Below are 17,431 nucleotides of genomic sequence, written 5' to 3'. Positions count from 1 at the left end.
GTTCCGGCATGCATTCATGCACCCCCTTCCTCTACCCTTAGCCCCCTGGACTACTAGTGTATCAGGTCTATTTTATGTTTAGCTTGTTTTAGTTTAGGTCTCTTGATTCTATTGTTGTTGACTTTAGTTTGGGTATTTAGATGTAACCATTATTTTTTTCCACTTAATGCTTCTGTTCGTGGTGCTTTTTCGTGGTTTGTTCTGTTTTTTTTCCTGCAGCTCAGTCTCTGTGCTTCCCCTAGGCCCAGAAACCAGCAGGTGTGAGGAGAAATTAGCTCTATAAGCTAATGTTTAGCGCAGGAAAGGAGTAGGTCAGTGAAGCTGTCAATGAAGTTGGGAGGAACCAAGCCAAGGTTCTAGAAGCAGCAAGAGAGAAAGGAGTGGGCCCCATGTGAGCCTCTCCGAGAGGCTGACAGAATACCTGCGAAAGGCAGGAGTGGGAGGATGGATAATCAATCGAAAAGGAGAATTAGGGGAAAAGGTGAGCGAATGGCAAATTTGGGAGCAGGGCCTAGAGAGGGTTGGCAAGCCATGAGAGTCTCCATCGGTGGGCAACGAACTCAGTTCCAGGCCTACACCAGCAGCTTTCGTTGCTGGGGAAGAGAAAGCACAAAGAAAGCCTTTGGAAAACTTCTGGGAGATTGGAGAAACCAGTACGGGGAGAAAAAAAAAGATGGGAGAAAGCAGCAAGCAGCAAGACTGCCCCTTGGCCCTCAGACTTCCTTGGTCCCTAGACCTGCCTAGGAACGCAGCCGGTTGCCTAGCAACCCGCCAGCCAGAACGGCCGCATCCCATTGGCGGAGAGGCGGGAGCCAATGAGAAAGCGCGATGTTGGCGGGTCTTAAGATGGCGGCCGGGCAGCCGGTATCCGATCGGTGAGGAGAAATAAATAATCGCGGGGCCGCCTTCCGGCCGGCGCCAATTCTATAGTTAGTGCTGCTTTGCGACCGGGTACGGGGAAGTCGGGGGGCTTGGATCGTCGGCCGCGCTCAGTCCGTCAGAAGCGGCGCTTCTCTGGGAGATGCTCTCTCCGCTCCGCTCCCACCCCGCTGAGCTACGGCGGCGGCTGCCCCTTCGCGGTACCCGGGGAGCGAGATGCCGCCGGGGAGCGTCTGGTGTGTAGGCCGCGCGTCCTTCCTGCGCCCGAGCCGGCGGCGCTGAGTGAGGTCTGGGTCCTGGAAAGGGATCCCCGGCCTTTGGAGTGGAGTTAGTGGGGGGGCTCGGGGGTCTGGGGAGCTCAGCTGGTGCCCCCCCCCCCCCCCCAACTGGAAAGGTCTTAATTGAACCTGCAAGTGTCTAGCCCCCGACCCGGGGCGCCTGGCCTTCCCTCTGCAAACGGAGCCTGGACGTGCTGGGCTTGGGGAGGTGAGTTGTGAGTCGCTCTTGACGGGTGTTGGTTGTGTTGTCCCTTTCTTTTGCAGACAGACACGCTTTCATAGAGAAACAGCCTCTTTCATCTTTCATCAGCAGCACCCCCTTTCCCGTAATCGAGGTGGTCTTGGGGGTCGGGTTTATGACCTAAATAAATACAGAGGCATAGCGACCCTGATTCAGTGGTGTACTCCCAGCCTTTTTAATTTTTTATTTTATTTTATTTTATGAGACTTAGGGGACATTGACATTGAATCCTTGACATTCCTCAATGTCTCCTGGGTCTTTTTTTTTTTTTTTTTTTTGTTATGTAGCTGACAGGAATCCTCGCTTGGAAGTTTTCTCATGGAGTAACTTATGCCAAGTCTCAGAAACTTGATTGTGTAAAAAAAGAGAAAAGTTGAATAGGATCATGAGATCGGCGGTTTATGATATTCGTACAAGTTGGGATTCAATTCCTATCAGCCAGGGCTCAGTTTCTAATGGAAGACCTGGTTGGGAAATTGGGCATCTCGTTTGAGAAAAATGGTATAGAAATTGCAGCATGTTAGAAATGAGAGACGTTTACCCAGTATAATGCTAGGATAATCTCTCTTTGGTGTTGGCCAGTTAACCCAGTCTTCCAGAAAAATGTGACATTATTGTCCAATAATGACTTATGGGTGACTTATGTGACTTATGATGATTATGATGGATGGATGGATGTAGTACAGAACCTAATGATGATGGATGGGTTTAATACAGTATCTGACCTAGCTTTTTGCATTTAAAAGTGAAGTCAATATTTCTAATCCAATTGTTAACAATTTTATTTTAATTTTAATCACATTACGGGCTGATGTCATTCTTCGTGTATCAAAAAATATATCAGTAAGACGTCTAGGAGTTTATAGTTTGAACCCGCAGTGCCCTAATTTTGTAAAAATAATCACGTCAGAATGTTAGTGGTTAGTTATTTGCTCTGTAAAAGGGGATTCAATACTTATTCCTAGCGGAGGGTTTTAAAGAATGAATGGAAAAATCAGAGCCTCTCACATATGCTGTCTACAGTCATGATCTCTTTTACTTTTTTTTTTTTTTCTTTCTGGTTTTGTTTCTTTCATAACTGAGCTTGCTTTCTTTTGCTCTAGGCTTTCTTTTTAGGTGTCCTTTCGGAAATGCAAAGTCTTCCTGAAAACTATTCATCATGACTGTGTGGCTAGATTGAGGAGAGAACCCTCATAGACTATATTTTGTGGTTTTACTCAGTCTTAGGTCTGATTGAGGAAATGCAACATTATAGCAAAGAAGGAAATGATAGGCATTTGGGCACATTCACTATTAAGATCTTGAAAGGAACATTTTATAACTATAGGCTATCTTCGAGGTCATCTAATTAAACCCTTCAATTTCCAACTGTACAGTGCCAACCCAGATCAGTGCTGTTTGGGATGGGAAACTCCTCTTGTGATTTTCAAAACAGTTTTTCTTGTCTTACCATTGGTTGCCAATCTTTTCACATTTCGGAGTCCTTTTTATTATAATTAAATACCTCTGTGATGCTGTAATTTGAAAGATGGTGCCACTATAGAGAGCCCTTTTTTAAATTAAAAGAATATGTATAAAATCAGATCTGTCCATGTCTAGTCAGCTTCTGCTGAACAAATTCTGATGAAATATGTCTCTTTGGATTTCCTCATCCATTCAGAAGTGGATATTGTTTGAGGAAAAAGAAAATGTTGGAGTTTTATTTTTTGAATATTGAAACTGTCATCTTTATAACTATCTTTATAAAATTATAGAAACCTTAGAGGAGAAACTGCTGGACAGTGTCATGCTTTTCTGTGGAGTAACAGCCCAGTTGTGCTGAGGATGATTTTCAAGGGCAGAAGAAATCTCCCTTTTGAGAGGAGGTGATAGAGTAATAATGTTCCTAGTTTTTACTAGATCATTTGAGCTCAGAATTGGAGATGGGTACTGTGTACTATACACTGACTTTTTTGGTAGGGAGGGCAGAGAATAATTGTGGAAAGACAAATCATAATTCCAAAGGGAAAGGCTCTAGGAAAGGAGAAAGGCTTAATTCCTTAGGGACTAAAAATGAATAAGATTTGCATGCTGAACAGTGAAATTAAGAATCTAGCGCATGGGTTGTTGTATTGATCTGGTTACAATATACAAGAAGAGCATCCCTGCAGAATGGCTGAGTAACTTGTTACTGTTAAAAGGTCCTTTTGGAATGGTTACCTCTAAAAATAAAGGAATGCACTCTTGAGGGGATTTGGCGAGAGATACTAAGCACAAATATAGAGGCTCAGCCTTCCCAGCACACAAAACAGGACCCCAGAACCAATGAGGAGTGTGGGATTGACACTTTTTTAATTTTTAATTTTTAATTATGAGAACAAAAATGCAAAGAAAGAGGACAAGGTAAAGTTACAGTGGAAGGACAATCACCCATAAACAGAATTCTCAGTAGTCCCATTGCTGATATCTTAACTTTGAACTTTCAGCCAAAGAACATTAAGAAAAATAAAACAGAACCCATGTACAATTACTTTGTCTCTCAAGTCCCCAGGTTGTAGTACATAATATTTCTTAGCAGCACACAAAGCAATCTAAAGCCATAAAACTTATGTAACTCCTTAAACATTGAAGGCAAAGTACTTTTTTACATTTCCATGCACATGCATATTAGTTTAAGTTAACCTCAAAAGTTTAAGTGGGTTACTTTTCTTAAGGATTAGAGTCAAAGGAGCACAGTAAAAATGGTGTTAGAGTGGCAATTATTGTTTGCATAGGCCCACCAAAATATGAGGGACATGGAAAGGAAAAGCATTGGCCTAAATACAAGGAGACCCTATCCCTGAAGTTTCCTGGCATAAGACCAACTCTAGGCTCCAGGCAAACTAGTTTGTCCAATCCAAGTCATTGTCTGTAGTGCCATTACACTTTTTTTTTTCACACAGTCTCTGTTGTTGGTATCATGTTTCTGTATTAAAGATCCTGGAATCTGCATATCCCTATATTGCAGTCAGGATGGTGCGGAGTGTCTTCTCGTTTCACCTCACAATTAAAGGGCAATGCAGAGCGCCCTGTCCGTTGTTGTTGTCAAGTCTTCTTAGTGTCAAGGGAAGTCTCTTTTGAGCAGGTCGATGTCAGAGCAGTGGTAGTGTCTTCCGTGGTAGAGGATTGCTTCCAGGTGTTGTTACAAAAAGCCTTGGATGTTTCATAGATAGCTTCCCTGGTTCAGGGGTGAATGGAAGATGCCCATTCTTCTGAGGCCTGTGCCTGGTCATTACATCAATGTTCAGGGTGTAAGGTCCCATTGCACTACAAGATTTGTGTGTTCCAATCTCTATTAGATAAGAACTTATTTGTATGTATAGTATTTTTCCATTTTAATGTGCCTATGCAAACAAGGAACAATGGGCCATAAGAACAAGTCCAACAATCCCCATGACATGGTTCAATCATAAGCATTAAACTGAGGGACTCTTCCACCAAAATTCCTTATTGAACAGCTCACAAAGAGAAGACAAGATAAAAAGTGGGTAGAATCTTCACGGTAAAAGATTATTTAGAAAGAGGTATAGCTGTTAAAGAAAATACATATAAAATATTCAAAAGACATATGTGTCCATTTTATGTCTTTTGAAATAGTTGGGGGTTGTTAAATCCAATGCACGACTTTGTGATTAGGACTGTGTAGTACTGAAGTTAAAAGGGTAAATGTGGGGTACTAATGGTTGGGGGTGAGAGAGTTAAGGAGTAATGATGAGCTTTGTAGGGGTGTGCGAAAGGACAGAATCTGTTGGGGCAGGAGGTCGGTCTTGGTGCCTAACAAATTAAAGAACTGAGGGTAATGAGGGTTAATTGAGGGGAAGATAAGGAATCCGGATTGGGAGATGAGGGAGTAGAAGGGGCTCTGGTGTGGGGGAGATGAAATATATCAGAAGGGCTATATACATTGTATAGATGAATTGTTTATGGATTAGGCTTGGCAGTCAAAGAGGACCACTATATACATCTACACATACACTGATTTTAGAGACCTATTTGAATATTATCCTCCAAATCAAGGGAATTCTGACTGGCTTCTCGGACTTCCTCATTTGTAGCTCTGGTTGATGTGACACTGAGAACTGGATTTCCTTATGTGGCACTGAAATTTTTGAAACCCTGAAATAGTCAAGAATTAAAAATATTTTTAATATTTAAAAATAGAAATAGTCAAGAATTAAAAATATTTTTGGATGTTGTTAAAAAGTATATATGTCGTGTGGGTGGGGGTTTGAAAATGAATACTAGTAAGAAAAAAACTCCTAAATGGGGTCCAGTATGCATAGGGGAGGAATTTCTCTCCCCCACATCCCCCCAGGGCCCGATTTACCAGGCGTGGCCATGAAGACCAGTCTAGCGTGGGGAGGATCTCAGTCCCCTGGACTAAGTGGTCAGCCCAGGGCGCCTATGGCTAGCTGTCCTGCCCAGAACCCCCAACATACCAGTCGAAGACACCCAGAAGTCCTGGCATGTTGAGTCTTCTGAGCCCAGCTCCTGCCTCTGTCGGCAATTTTGCTTTGACAGATGGATTTGCCCAGCACCCTCGAGTCCAAGGGCAGTCAGTGTCCAGGCAGCAGCAGCTGCACTTCATCTCAGCCTCGGACAGCCGAGCTTCGCTGTTCTTGGTGACATAGTCCTTTCTCTATGACCACTGATGAATGGTTTATTATTATTATTATTATTATTATTATTATTATTATTATTTTGTTTCTTTTTCCATTGGAGAGTGGCAATCACTTGGAAGAGTTGGGAATTCAGTTCAAGAATTGAGTTGAGAAACATCCCCTTCACAGATCTGGTGTTTAGAGTTTATTTTTATTTACAAGTTAATTTTACTCTTTTTCTGTGTCATGCACAGAAAGTGATCCTACGAGGGAATATAGGTTTTTTTTATTTTTTAATGTTATTTTGACCACTGTAATTAGTATTGATAATGGCAGGGTTTTAAAAATTTCAGTGCCACATAAGGAAATCCAGTTCTCAGTGTCACATCAACCAGAGCTACAAATGAGGAAGTCCGAGAAGCCAGTCAGAAATGGGAAACTGTGGGCCCGGAGAGATAGCACAGCAGTGTTTGCCTTGCAAGCAGCTAATCCAGGACCAAAGGTGGTTGGCTCGAATCTCGGTGTCCCATATGGTCCCCCGTGCCTGCCAGGAGCTATTTCTGAGCAGACAGCCAGGAGTAACACCTGAGCACCGCCAGGTGTGGCCCAAAAACCAAAAAAAAAAAAAAAAAAAGGAAGAAGAAATGGGAAACTGCAATAAAGCACTTCCTGGAAGCCTAAGCTTGACTAGTCCTGTGTAGTAGCATTTGCTTAGACCATGTGTCTGTCCTGCACTTGTAGCTGAACCAGGAGCTACTTGCTTTTGAAGGGCTTCGTGAAACTGGCTGCTTTTGCCTGTTGTCTCTTGCAAGCCTTGAAACATGCTCTGTACACTGTAGGCATGTCAGAGATTTTATGGACGGGGGAAGAAACTTTAAAAAACAACAACACTGTGGGCATGTCAGAGATTCTGTGGCTAGGGTGAAGGTGTTATTTTTTTTTTTTAAACAAACAATCAAACTGTTGTAGTTGCAGAGAGAAAAGCAATTGATTTCAAACCCAGAACTCCAATTATGCTAAGAAAGTGAAATATGAAATTTGTTACTAACCTGAAGTCCTGAAATGTATTTTAGAGGCCAGTGGCAAAGCTGTGTTGGAGCTAATTATCACCTTATCCCTTTTCCTCGGCACATAGGCATATTCTAATAATAGCATAGCAAATGTTCCTCAGTATTGGCATATTTTATATGATATTCTGGGCACTAACAAAAATGTCTTAAGGTGCCTCTATTCCAGCTTTCAAAATCCTCAGGCCAAGTTTGAGGAGGGGCCCTGCCCTATGTGGTTTGAGGTCTTCCCTTAACACACAGAAATACACATATGAAATTGAAGAACAGGTTCAGTGCTTTGGAGGGACCTATGTGAATGAAGTCTTGATTGAACCTCTTCATAAGGCTTCTGGTTTTGTTCAAAATCAGAATAAATATCCATTCTGAAAGTCAGACACCATTCTGCAGTAGAAACTTCATGTGAGGCTCTGAAAATTAGAAAGTAAATGATTTGTATCAGTTGCTAAGTAAATGCTCTTTAAACACCAGAAACTTCAAAACAGATTAACTTAGCTGGTCACTGAAGTGCCAAACATTCAGCCCATGGGCTTCTGAAGGAACACTCACACACACAAAAAAACCTCAGTGTCTTTCCTTTTCTGTTTCATTTAATGACTAGATGAACATCGAGTGTCAAAGAAGTTCTAAAATGAGTTCTTTGCCTTCGTATGTGCTAGTCAGGGTTGTGCAGATGGAGATGTGCAGATGGAATGTAGAGGGTTAGGAGCTTATCCCCTTAATGATTTGAGTTTGGGTGAGGCTGTTCAGAGAGGTAATAGCTCATGAGGTTGGAACCAAACTGCAAAATGCCAGATTTCTTTCTTCGGATCTGGAAAGAGGTCCAAGAAAGGTCTCAGGAATCCATTATTCAGAGAAGCAGGATCTCATGATCCCTTTATCTTTGGGGATAGTGATGGCCTTAGTACTAGTCATAGTAGGAACATCAGAAAGTTCTGTTCCTTTAGATTGACAGTAAACAATAGTCTAACAGTTTTGAATGAACTGTTTGGGGCTTAGTAGATATATTAAAATAAAAGCTTGTTGTGCAGACATGTGGAGAAAGTATTCACTTAACATCTTAGCAGATGATTACAGCTTTCATTTCTAAAGCGAATTTTTACTAAACTTAGCAGTAGATAATAGTACTCTATCCAGGGACTATATTAAGTGATAATGTATTTTTTTTTTTTGGTTTTGTTTTGTGGGGGTCATACCCATCTGTGCTTACTCCTGATTGTACTTGGGGTAACATATAGGGTGCGAGGAAAGTTGGCCTTATGCAAGGCTTCTGTCTTGCCTGCTGTACTATCTCTTTGGCCCTTAATACTAAATGTTATCCTGAACTTGAACATTAGTTTCTCATATACTCTATTATTATTCAAATAAGTTGGTTGTTTTGGCTGAATTTTAAGATCACTCTTCATTTTGCATTTTAGCAAGTGGTATAAAATTTAAAAAATGGGACATCTTTTTTTTTTTTTTTTTTTAATCACTATCATTTTCTCAAGCTACTCATGTGGCTTAAAAATTTTCTTGTGAATAATTTCTGGTTCTTTGGCCTTACTCCTAGCTATGTGCTGAGGAATCACTCCTGGTGTGCTATACTACATGCCAGACAAGAGCCCTGACTGCTGTTCTATCATTTTGGCCCATGAATTATGATTCTTAGATTTCCTGCATTGTATATTGTCATATTCTTAACATTATTGAACAATATATGCTTCTGCTAATATTTTTGGAATTAACAATGGCACCATTTCTTTTAGGTATTTAATCTATAGGTGTGTCATAACAAACTTGTTTAATCTACTTGAAACATTTTTAACTCAATATAAGCACATATTTTTATTTCAATGAGTTTAATATATACCCCTTAAATTTTTGAAAAATGGATTGTACCCAAACCATGGCTATAATGACTAGACTTGTAGGGTTTCTTTTACCTGGCAGCACTCAGGGGTTACTCCTGGCTCTGTGCTCAGAAGTCACTCCTGGCAGTCAGGGGGAACCATGTGGGATGCTGGGATTTGAACCACAATTTGTTTGAACCAGTTGCGTGCAAGGCAAATGCCCTACCACTGCGTTATCTCTCTGGTTTCTTCTAGGGTTTCTCTTAATGATTTTAAAATTCATCACCTGCCTTATTTTGTCTAAATTCATCTTTTCTTCTATAGAAGAAAAGATGTGGAGCGGGCTGCTACCTCCTGGCTTAAACGAAAGTGATGCTGAGTTAGATTCTGAAGATGAAGCCACAGTAGAGAATTCTGGACCTAATTTACAGGAAGATAAAGAAGATACTGGGACCAGTAGAGAACCTGAAACTTCAGATTGCCTGACAGATGGGCCTCAAACTTCAGAGTCAAATGTAAATGCATATGAAGAGTGTCCCTCTGGGATTCCTGTAGATATGTGGAAGGTAGGTTTTCTCTGCTGAGGGAGGCGGGAGGGTGGGAGATTAAATAAAAAATGGGAGAGAGAGAGGGGGGGGGAGGGAGGGAGGGAGAGGGAGGGAGGAAGAGAGAGGGAGGGAGGGGGAGGGAGGGAGGAAGAGAGAGAGAGAGACTTGTTCAAATTCTGGATTGACTCAATTTACTTCTTTTTGTGTCTGTGGTTAATCATTTGGTTGTTTGGACTTTGACTTTCATTTGGTTTTCATTAAAAGAGAAAAGTGAAAGTAGGTATAGTTACTTTGCCAAAAAAGTTAAACACGGAATTTCTAGCTTGATGTTATCTCTTAGTTATCTATATGGATGGGTTCTTGAATTTCACTCACTTTCAGAGATGGTTTATTTAGAAGTAAATGAAGATAAAAAGTTTTGACTTATCCGAGAGAAGAGGTACCTCAAGAAGAACTCTGCTGCTTGAATTCATCTTATATATGCTAGACTATTATTTTCACTTTTTGTGGGCTTTTTAATGTTTTATTCCAAGTATTGTTTTTTCTGCTTTTATATAGAAATTTCAAGAATTGCATAAAAAACATTCTGAACAGAAAACCGCAAGTTCAGGACTCAGAGAGAAGAGAAGAAAACGATCCAGAAAAGGTGCTTTGTTTTAAATGCATGTCAAGTGAAAGTAGCAGTAGCACTAGAGTTAAATGTTCGTGGAGTTTTAAAATTTTGAATGGACTTGATTTTGAAATAGTAAATATTTAGATATTGATGCTTTGTGAATATTTTTTCCCCTTAGGTAAATCAAAGAATGAAGCAGAATTTCAGAGGTAGGTGAGATTGAAAGCAAATATTTTCCAGTTCTAGGTCATGCAAAATTTGTGAGAGTAGCTGCAATGACCTAACTCTGATAACTGGTCATCCTAAGCATTAGTTGTAAATTGCAGTCACCAATTTAGAGTCAAAATCCAAACAAGCACATCTGGTCTTTGTATTCCTGTTTTCCTGCAGCAACCAGCCCCCCAAGGAGGCCCAGTGGACAGAGCTTACTCAGTATTTTGGAATCAATGAGAGGTTTGACCCTCCTGTTAAACAGAAAAAGGTTGAGAAGGTAAGTTATTTTCTGGGTACATCTTCCGTTTGCCGTTTTGAAATGTTCAGAAATGTCTTTGATGAGCCTTCCTAGGAGATCTTTCTCATTCCTTGGAAAAGTGAAAAGGTGGGGCCGGCGTGGTGGCGCTAGAGGTGCCTTGCCAGCGCTAGCCTAGGATGGACCATGGTTCGATCCCTGGCATTCCATATGGTCCCCCAAGCCAGGAGCGACTTCTGAGCACCTAGCCAGGAGTAACCCCTGAGCATTACTGGGTGTGGCCCAAAAACCAAAAAAAAAAAAGAAAAGTGAAAAGGTCTCCAGTGTGTCAGAATAGATGCTCAGTACACCAGGAAGTTGATGGTTACAAATACAGTTTCAACTTGGTAGAAAGAAAGAGAATGGGCCTTAGTGGAAAAATTAAAGTGGGAGTCCCACTCTAAGTTAGGCTGGTTTAGGTGTCATTCTTCTTTGAAGGTGGCATTTCCCTGAGACCTGAGGGTGTAAAGAGAGGCAGGCAGAGAGCAGCCTGGTGGGAACTTAAGGACTATGGTACAACATTGGATTTAGACACATTGCACATGAGAATCTTTCCAGGCTTTTAACTCAGGGGAGTACCAGGATTTAAGATTTCCCTGGTTCTTAGATGAAGAATGGATGGGAAGGTGGCAAAAGCTAGTGAGAAAAGAACAGTAAAGAATTTCTGGACAGGAGATTGGGGTTTGACCAAGAATGGGGTGACTGAAAATGGAGAGAAATGGAAGGATTTGAGGAATTCTGTGGGAGCATTTATTTGCCTCTAGATTGCTTGTGTATGGGGAGAAGTGGTGGCGAGGGCCTGAGGAAGGAGAGAACTACTCAAGATTCTGTTGTGGGCTCTGATGCAAATAGTGATGCTTATTAGGAAGACAGGAAAGCTTGACAGGGACAAAGGTTTTGAATGGGACTTGGCTGAAGTTCCCTTGGTGAGGATGGTACATGAGGTAGATTGACAGGAGGCAGGAATTCAGAGGACACTTCAGGCTTTAGAGTCATGCCTGCCAGTCATCAGTCCAGAGGTGATGCTCACAGTGAGTGGAGGCCTGAATGAAAGAGTAGCTTCCAGATTTATGTTGAGAATGTTGACAGACTCCTGGAGTGTGAAAGGTGAGCACTGAGGGGTTGGGAGTGAGGCCAGGTTTATGATCTCTTCAGGGACTTTGTTCATGGGTCACGTGTATGAGACACTATCTCCATTTCCTGACTCATCGTGTCAAAAACTTGTGATTCTCTGCCTATAATCAGACAAAATTGCTCATGGGAGCCTTTTGACTCCAGGATCAGCATGAGTCCTTGTCATCTTGTCTCTGAATACTGGTAAATGGGAGACAAGGATTCCTGTCTGTACCAGTTCCTAGGATGAGAAGCCTCCTTCATAGCACTCAAGCAGAAATGCTTGACTTGAGCTGAGCCTCAGTGGGGTGCAAGGAAGCAAATCCCAGACTTAGTGACATTACTTTTCCTCTCTGCACCTCACCAGTGCAGGGATTGGCAGGCGTTTTCTAAGTGTTCTTGCCTTGCTCAGGTCTCTTGTCATTTGGGGGCATTGAAAGGAAAGAAGGGGCCATGTGAGGTAGAAGCATCCAGGAGCAGGTCATGCTGGAAGCAGTAGGCCAAGGTCACTTTGACCATCCTGTTTCCCTAACTGAGACCCAGCTATTGACTGGATCACCCTCCTGCTTCCTGACAAAGTAGATAGATGTGTCTGCTCGGTGCCATGTTCCAAGTAGCCTGAGTGAATTTTAAGTGTCTTTTATTTTACCTGCCAGTATAATCACGGTTCCTGCAGCAGTTTGAGACTGACTAATAAGTCACTGATCAGAGCTTTATTTTGAAACATAAGGGAAATTTCTTTAGGATGCATTCCAGTTATTTCTTTATAAATGTCTTTGTCTTCTTTAATTGAATCTATTTGATTCACCAGCAATCATGCTTAAAGTCATTTTATGTGTGTCTAATGAATAAGAGGCACTCTTAATCATTTTTAGATTAATTAGACAGTGTCTTTGGTAGGTTTTTTTTTTTTTTTTAGTGTGAATTGTTGTGTGATTTAGTATAAATATATAGATACACATTTTTTTTAGCTGAATGCTTTTACCAGCCAGGGACACCAATACAGAACAAAGACTTCCTGCCTCCATGGGTAAGTTGAGAGCAGAGGTGTGTGGGTAGTGGAGGTTGGGGAGAGGGAGAGAGGAAATTGTAGGGGGGCTGTATAGTCTCCTGGTATCAATTATAAAGTACTCTCTCTGTATCCTGTGGGATCCCCATGGGGTGAATAGATCAGGTAGATGAAGTCTTAACAAAACACTCTGAGCAAGTGAAAAATAGGACTCTGACCCCAGTCATTTGTCCCAACTTCAGGCTTTTCTGAAGTAAAAATTGTCCAAGACAGGTTTTCCCCTCTGTCTTTAATTTTAATAGGTTTGATGTATATGAAAAGGTTAAAACAGTAATTCTTAATGCTTGTCACCCATTTCTTAATGGAGCTGTTGCCTAATTTCTTGTTCAGCTATTGAGGTATAATCATAGAAAAGCAAACTCTGGGTAATTAATTTCATAAATTGATTGGCTGATGAAACAAACAGAATTTCAGCCAACAGACATGGTGATGCAGTTTTGACAGAAGAGCTGTGACTAGTGTGGGGCAGTGCCCCCTCAGGAATCCCTGTGGGAGTTCCCCACACTGCTTCCTTGCCTGGCACTGCCATACTGACATGAGCAGCGTGCTCTTGAAGGGTGTCTTGGTTCCTCTGGGAATATATGAGACCTGATCTCACATGATTTTTCCTCCTGGGACCAAATTACTGCCCCCCAGTTTGTTTGTCTCAGAATCTCTCTGAAGTTAAATTCTCTTTCTTGTGAGAAGACATCTTCAGAGCACCTCAGTCCCTGATGGGTGTGGTGATGGCATGTGCCTGAGCCTCGCTGGGAGCTGGGAGGGTCTTCTAGAGAGTACTAGAAAAGGCTGCTCTGAGATCCAACTCACATCTTAGGGAATGCTTAATACTCAGATACTGTGCCATGTGACTTTATATCATTCCAATGTGAACTCTGTTGTCTCCTGGCTAGACCTGATCTTGTGAAGAGCTATGATGAGGCTTGTGGTGCTGTAGATCTAACCCTTCTCTTTGTTGAATGATGGCCTGGTATTTTTATGCAACAAGCTCAACTTATTTATTGAAGGCCTACTATATGCTCGACGTGTTTGTTGCTAGGTGTTCAATATTTACTTCCTTTGGCCCTTGCTGTAATCTTGTACAGGATGTGGCTTTCTTTTTTCACTTTACAAGTGAAAGTCCTGACCTGTAAGAGTTTTAGGGGCTCACTAGGTTTGCCTGGCTTGTCAGGACAGGAGTTGGAATTTCAACCCAGTTGACCTCATCAGCAACGCTAATAATGGATGTTCACAGGGTGATTGCACTGCTTTGTGGAGGGATCGTTTTTCACTAACAGAAGCATCTTGAATATGTTTGAAATGTTTGTGCCATATCAGAATATTTGACTATACATACAAGGCCAGAAATTTTTTATCATCAAGTGAACCTACTAAATTTTACTTAAATAACCCCCCTCTCACCTCCCAAGGAATGAAAAATGGAGAGATTAAAAGAAGATAAAGTTAGAGGACTTTGTTGAAAAGGATGGGGGATAAAAATTCTGAACTAAAAAGGGAGCTGAAACATTAGAGTTCACAAGTTGCTTATTCTCTTAAAGAAAATTTAGGTTTATGATTTAAGTACCCTATTCAGCCAGGGCTGTGCCCACATTTCTTGACTCTGTGTCCTTTGCTCCTTTCTGTTACATGAGTCTGTCTTCCTTAGAGGCTTCTCTGATGGCTGATGAATGGGAGTAGGTTGATGTAAGAGATAGATTGTAATTGGGATTTATTTTTAAGTGAAAATTATACTTAGCAGCTTACGTTTTTAGAAAAAGGAAAAGTGACTGATTTTTACCCCTGGTGGTGCTCTCTTAGAAGCCAAGGCTCTGATAGCTCAAGGAAATTAAGTGTGCAAGTTGCTGCACATGTTGACGATGAGAAGGCCTTTGGGCATTGGGGTCTATACAGGACAGCTTCTGGTTTTGACTTGTTAACTTTAGGTGCAGGAGCAAGAAATTCAGCAGCAAATCTTGAACAGTTCCAGAAAATCTAGTTAATTGTGGGTTGGGGGAGAGCAGAGCTCCTCTGGAATAAGCAGGAACAGTTGGAGGTCACCGGGATGAACCTTCTGAGGTATTCGTGTACCCCCAGTCTTCATGGCACAGGAAAGATTGAAGTTTGATCTTGAAATGTTTTGTTTCCATAAATTTCTGTTGCATTTAAGGAGATGTCTAATGGAAAGAGAGACCAGTTAATGGCATCTCATAAATAAAACATTTTATTTCTCTTATAAAATAAATAATAAGCTACAGGCACAGATACTGTGTTAAGTTCTAGGAGTCCAGAACGGAGCTAAAATTTTTCATTCCTTCAAGTAATGTAAGTTTATGCAACTGTGACCTTTTTATCCTATGGGGATCCTAGGACACCCATGATTATTATTGTAAGATTCTTAGGGGAACCTCTCAGAGCCATGTTTATGGAGTACATGTTTTCAGATTGCCTGGCCTCCTCCACACAGAAACTGTGTTGAATTGCTGCACTATGAATATTAGCTTGATCCAGATGAAATTAGGGGCTGTTTCTGAGAGGAGTGAGGAATGAGTGGAGATGGGGAGAGTCATCAAGCTGGCACACACTGTTAGCATAGGACCCAAGAGGGGCCAAGATAGTTTCATTAAGGGATTTAACTGCTGTTCAAAAGACGTAGAATGTGATTGTGTTTTCACATGAATGACATTGTGTCTGCTTTAGAAAGATAGAAGACCATTTGGAGGTGTGTGTGTGTGTGTGTGTGTGTGTGTGTGTGTGTGTGTAGAAGACCAATTTGGAGGGGTGTGTGTGTGTGTGTAGAAGACCAATTTGGAGGGGTGTGTGTATGTGTGTGTGTGTGTATACACACATACATATATGTGTGTTCCAAACAAGAGCGTGATGTCCTGAGAAAACACCAGAGAGAGAAAGAGATTCCATTAAAATAGAAGTAAAGAAAGAACAAAGGATTGAAGATAACTGAGGATTCAGTCCAGGTCACTAAGTGTGGGCTTGCTTTCAGGGAGAATCAGGGCAAGAAGAGATAAGCCCACTTTTAGGCAATAAAACATGGAAAATTTGACTTTGTAAGCCTTACTAAGAGAAAACTAGTAAGTGTTTGAAGATGTGGATCTCTTATCAGGTTGAGGTCAGATATTTGGGCTTGTTTATAAATACAAAGCAGCTGTTTATAAGTGACTGAAGCCTGAGAGACTGAGACTGTCCTGGGGAGAGTGAACAGTAAGAAGCAAAGGGGCCAAAGACAGGACCTCCAGGACTCTGGTAATTCAAGGGCAACAAATGGAGATTTCAGACCTCTTAGGGGAGAGAGTTTTCAGAATTTGGATGTAGTTGAGATCATGGAAAATCAAGCGGTGTAAGTAATGTGTCGACTAAAGAGGGAGCATTTTCCAAAGAATGATTGAGACGAAGGAATAGAGTATGGAGGTGAAGATTACCTAGGGGGACTGATTGTTGAGGGTTAGATGAAGTATGTACTAGCATAAGAAGTATCATGTGGGAACACTTCTGGCCTCTGGTGCAGATGGGACTGATTTGTTGGGTAAAGAGAAAGAGAAGAAAATGAGGGGAGACAAAAATTCAAGAGCAGGGTTTTCACATGTGAGCAGATGAATTTAGGGGTGGCATAGGTGGGAATAGAGGTGATTTCTGGATTAACAATGGATATGGGTAAATGATGGATTAAGGTTGAAGACTGGAAAGGACAGGTACCATGTTGGTCTTCTTTGCTCCCTCTCCCTCTGTCTTTGGCTTGCTATGAAATGGAAGGGGCTTCATCTACTGAAAAGGAAGGGAGTAAGGTTGAGGGTATCTGGAAAAATAGACATATACAGCTTCAAGGAATGTGCTAACTATAACTACTTAGGGGAATGCAAATTTGTAAGGTCATATTTGAGAACTCTTGTAACTGAGTTTGATAAGCAACCATAATGGGCTAGAAAGGAGAGTACAGGGTGGTAAGGTGCTTGCCTTGCAATCCCAGTTCAATCCCTGGTACTGCTTATGGTTCTCTGAATACAAAGCAAGAGTAAGCCCTGAGCATTGAAAAAAACCCTATTTAGTGAAACTCGTGGCTTTAATGATTTGTTTTTTTATACTACATGGACAACTGTACATTGAAGTAAAGAAATAAATGGACTAAATGGTTGAGAACCCCAAAGCAGAGCTGTTGGAAAGAACAGCAGGTGGTTTAGTGTTTCTCTAGCACAGTTACTGCCCTTGGGTGGTGGAACCCTTCAGGCTTTCTCTTCAGGGAATGTGCTTTTAGAGCAAGTTCTGAGGAAGTGCTCATGTTGCTGCTTCTGTCTCAGCTTGTGAGCACCTGGCTTTGATTTGGATTTGAAAAGGCGAATCATGAGTGGTGGACCAAAGAGAGAAAGAGCATCGATAAGAGTTGGAGAAAATAAGATTTTGCCAGAGTGTCATCCTTCAAACGAAGGGATCAGTGAAGATCCGGGTGTTGGTCTAGAGAGAACCCTGGATTGCACAGCTATGCTGATGGGTCTTCCGGGTAGTATCTATTATGGGTCTTTGAGCACATGTGTTGGTCTTCCACATAGTGTTTTTCAACTGAATATAATTCAGTGTGCAGCTTTCTCTCCCTCCCTCACTTCCTCCCTTCTTCCCCCTCCCTTTCTCCTGTCCTCCCTTCCTCCTCTTCCTTTCCTTTTTTTCTCTTCTTTTCCTCCCTC

The 17,431-nt window shown here is 41.6% G+C and overlaps 1 protein-coding gene across 1 annotated transcript in view; it reads left to right on the top strand.

Annotated features, from left to right (window-relative positions):
* The first annotated feature begins 840 nt into the window (after window positions 1-840).
* FAM204A (family with sequence similarity 204 member A) overlaps window positions 841-17,431 on the top strand; it is a 34,993-nt gene continuing 18,402 nt past the window's right edge. Inside the window, exons 1-5 of the mRNA XM_049764539.1 lie at window positions 841-1,161; window positions 9,241-9,482; window positions 10,023-10,110; window positions 10,256-10,286; window positions 10,468-10,567. Of these exons, the coding sequence (XP_049620496.1) occupies window positions 9,249-9,482; window positions 10,023-10,110; window positions 10,256-10,286; window positions 10,468-10,567 (453 nt within the window). The 5' untranslated portion in view covers window positions 841-1,161; window positions 9,241-9,248. The remainder of the gene's footprint in view (window positions 1,162-9,240; window positions 9,483-10,022; window positions 10,111-10,255; window positions 10,287-10,467; window positions 10,568-17,431) is intronic.

Source organism: Suncus etruscus, chromosome 17 (genome assembly GCF_024139225.1).
Source record: "Suncus etruscus isolate mSunEtr1 chromosome 17, mSunEtr1.pri.cur, whole genome shotgun sequence".
Classification (NCBI taxonomy): domain Eukaryota; kingdom Metazoa; phylum Chordata; class Mammalia; order Eulipotyphla; family Soricidae; genus Suncus; species Suncus etruscus.
Note: the sequence above shows the minus strand (reverse complement) of the source record. Positions and strands in the feature narration are given on the sequence as shown.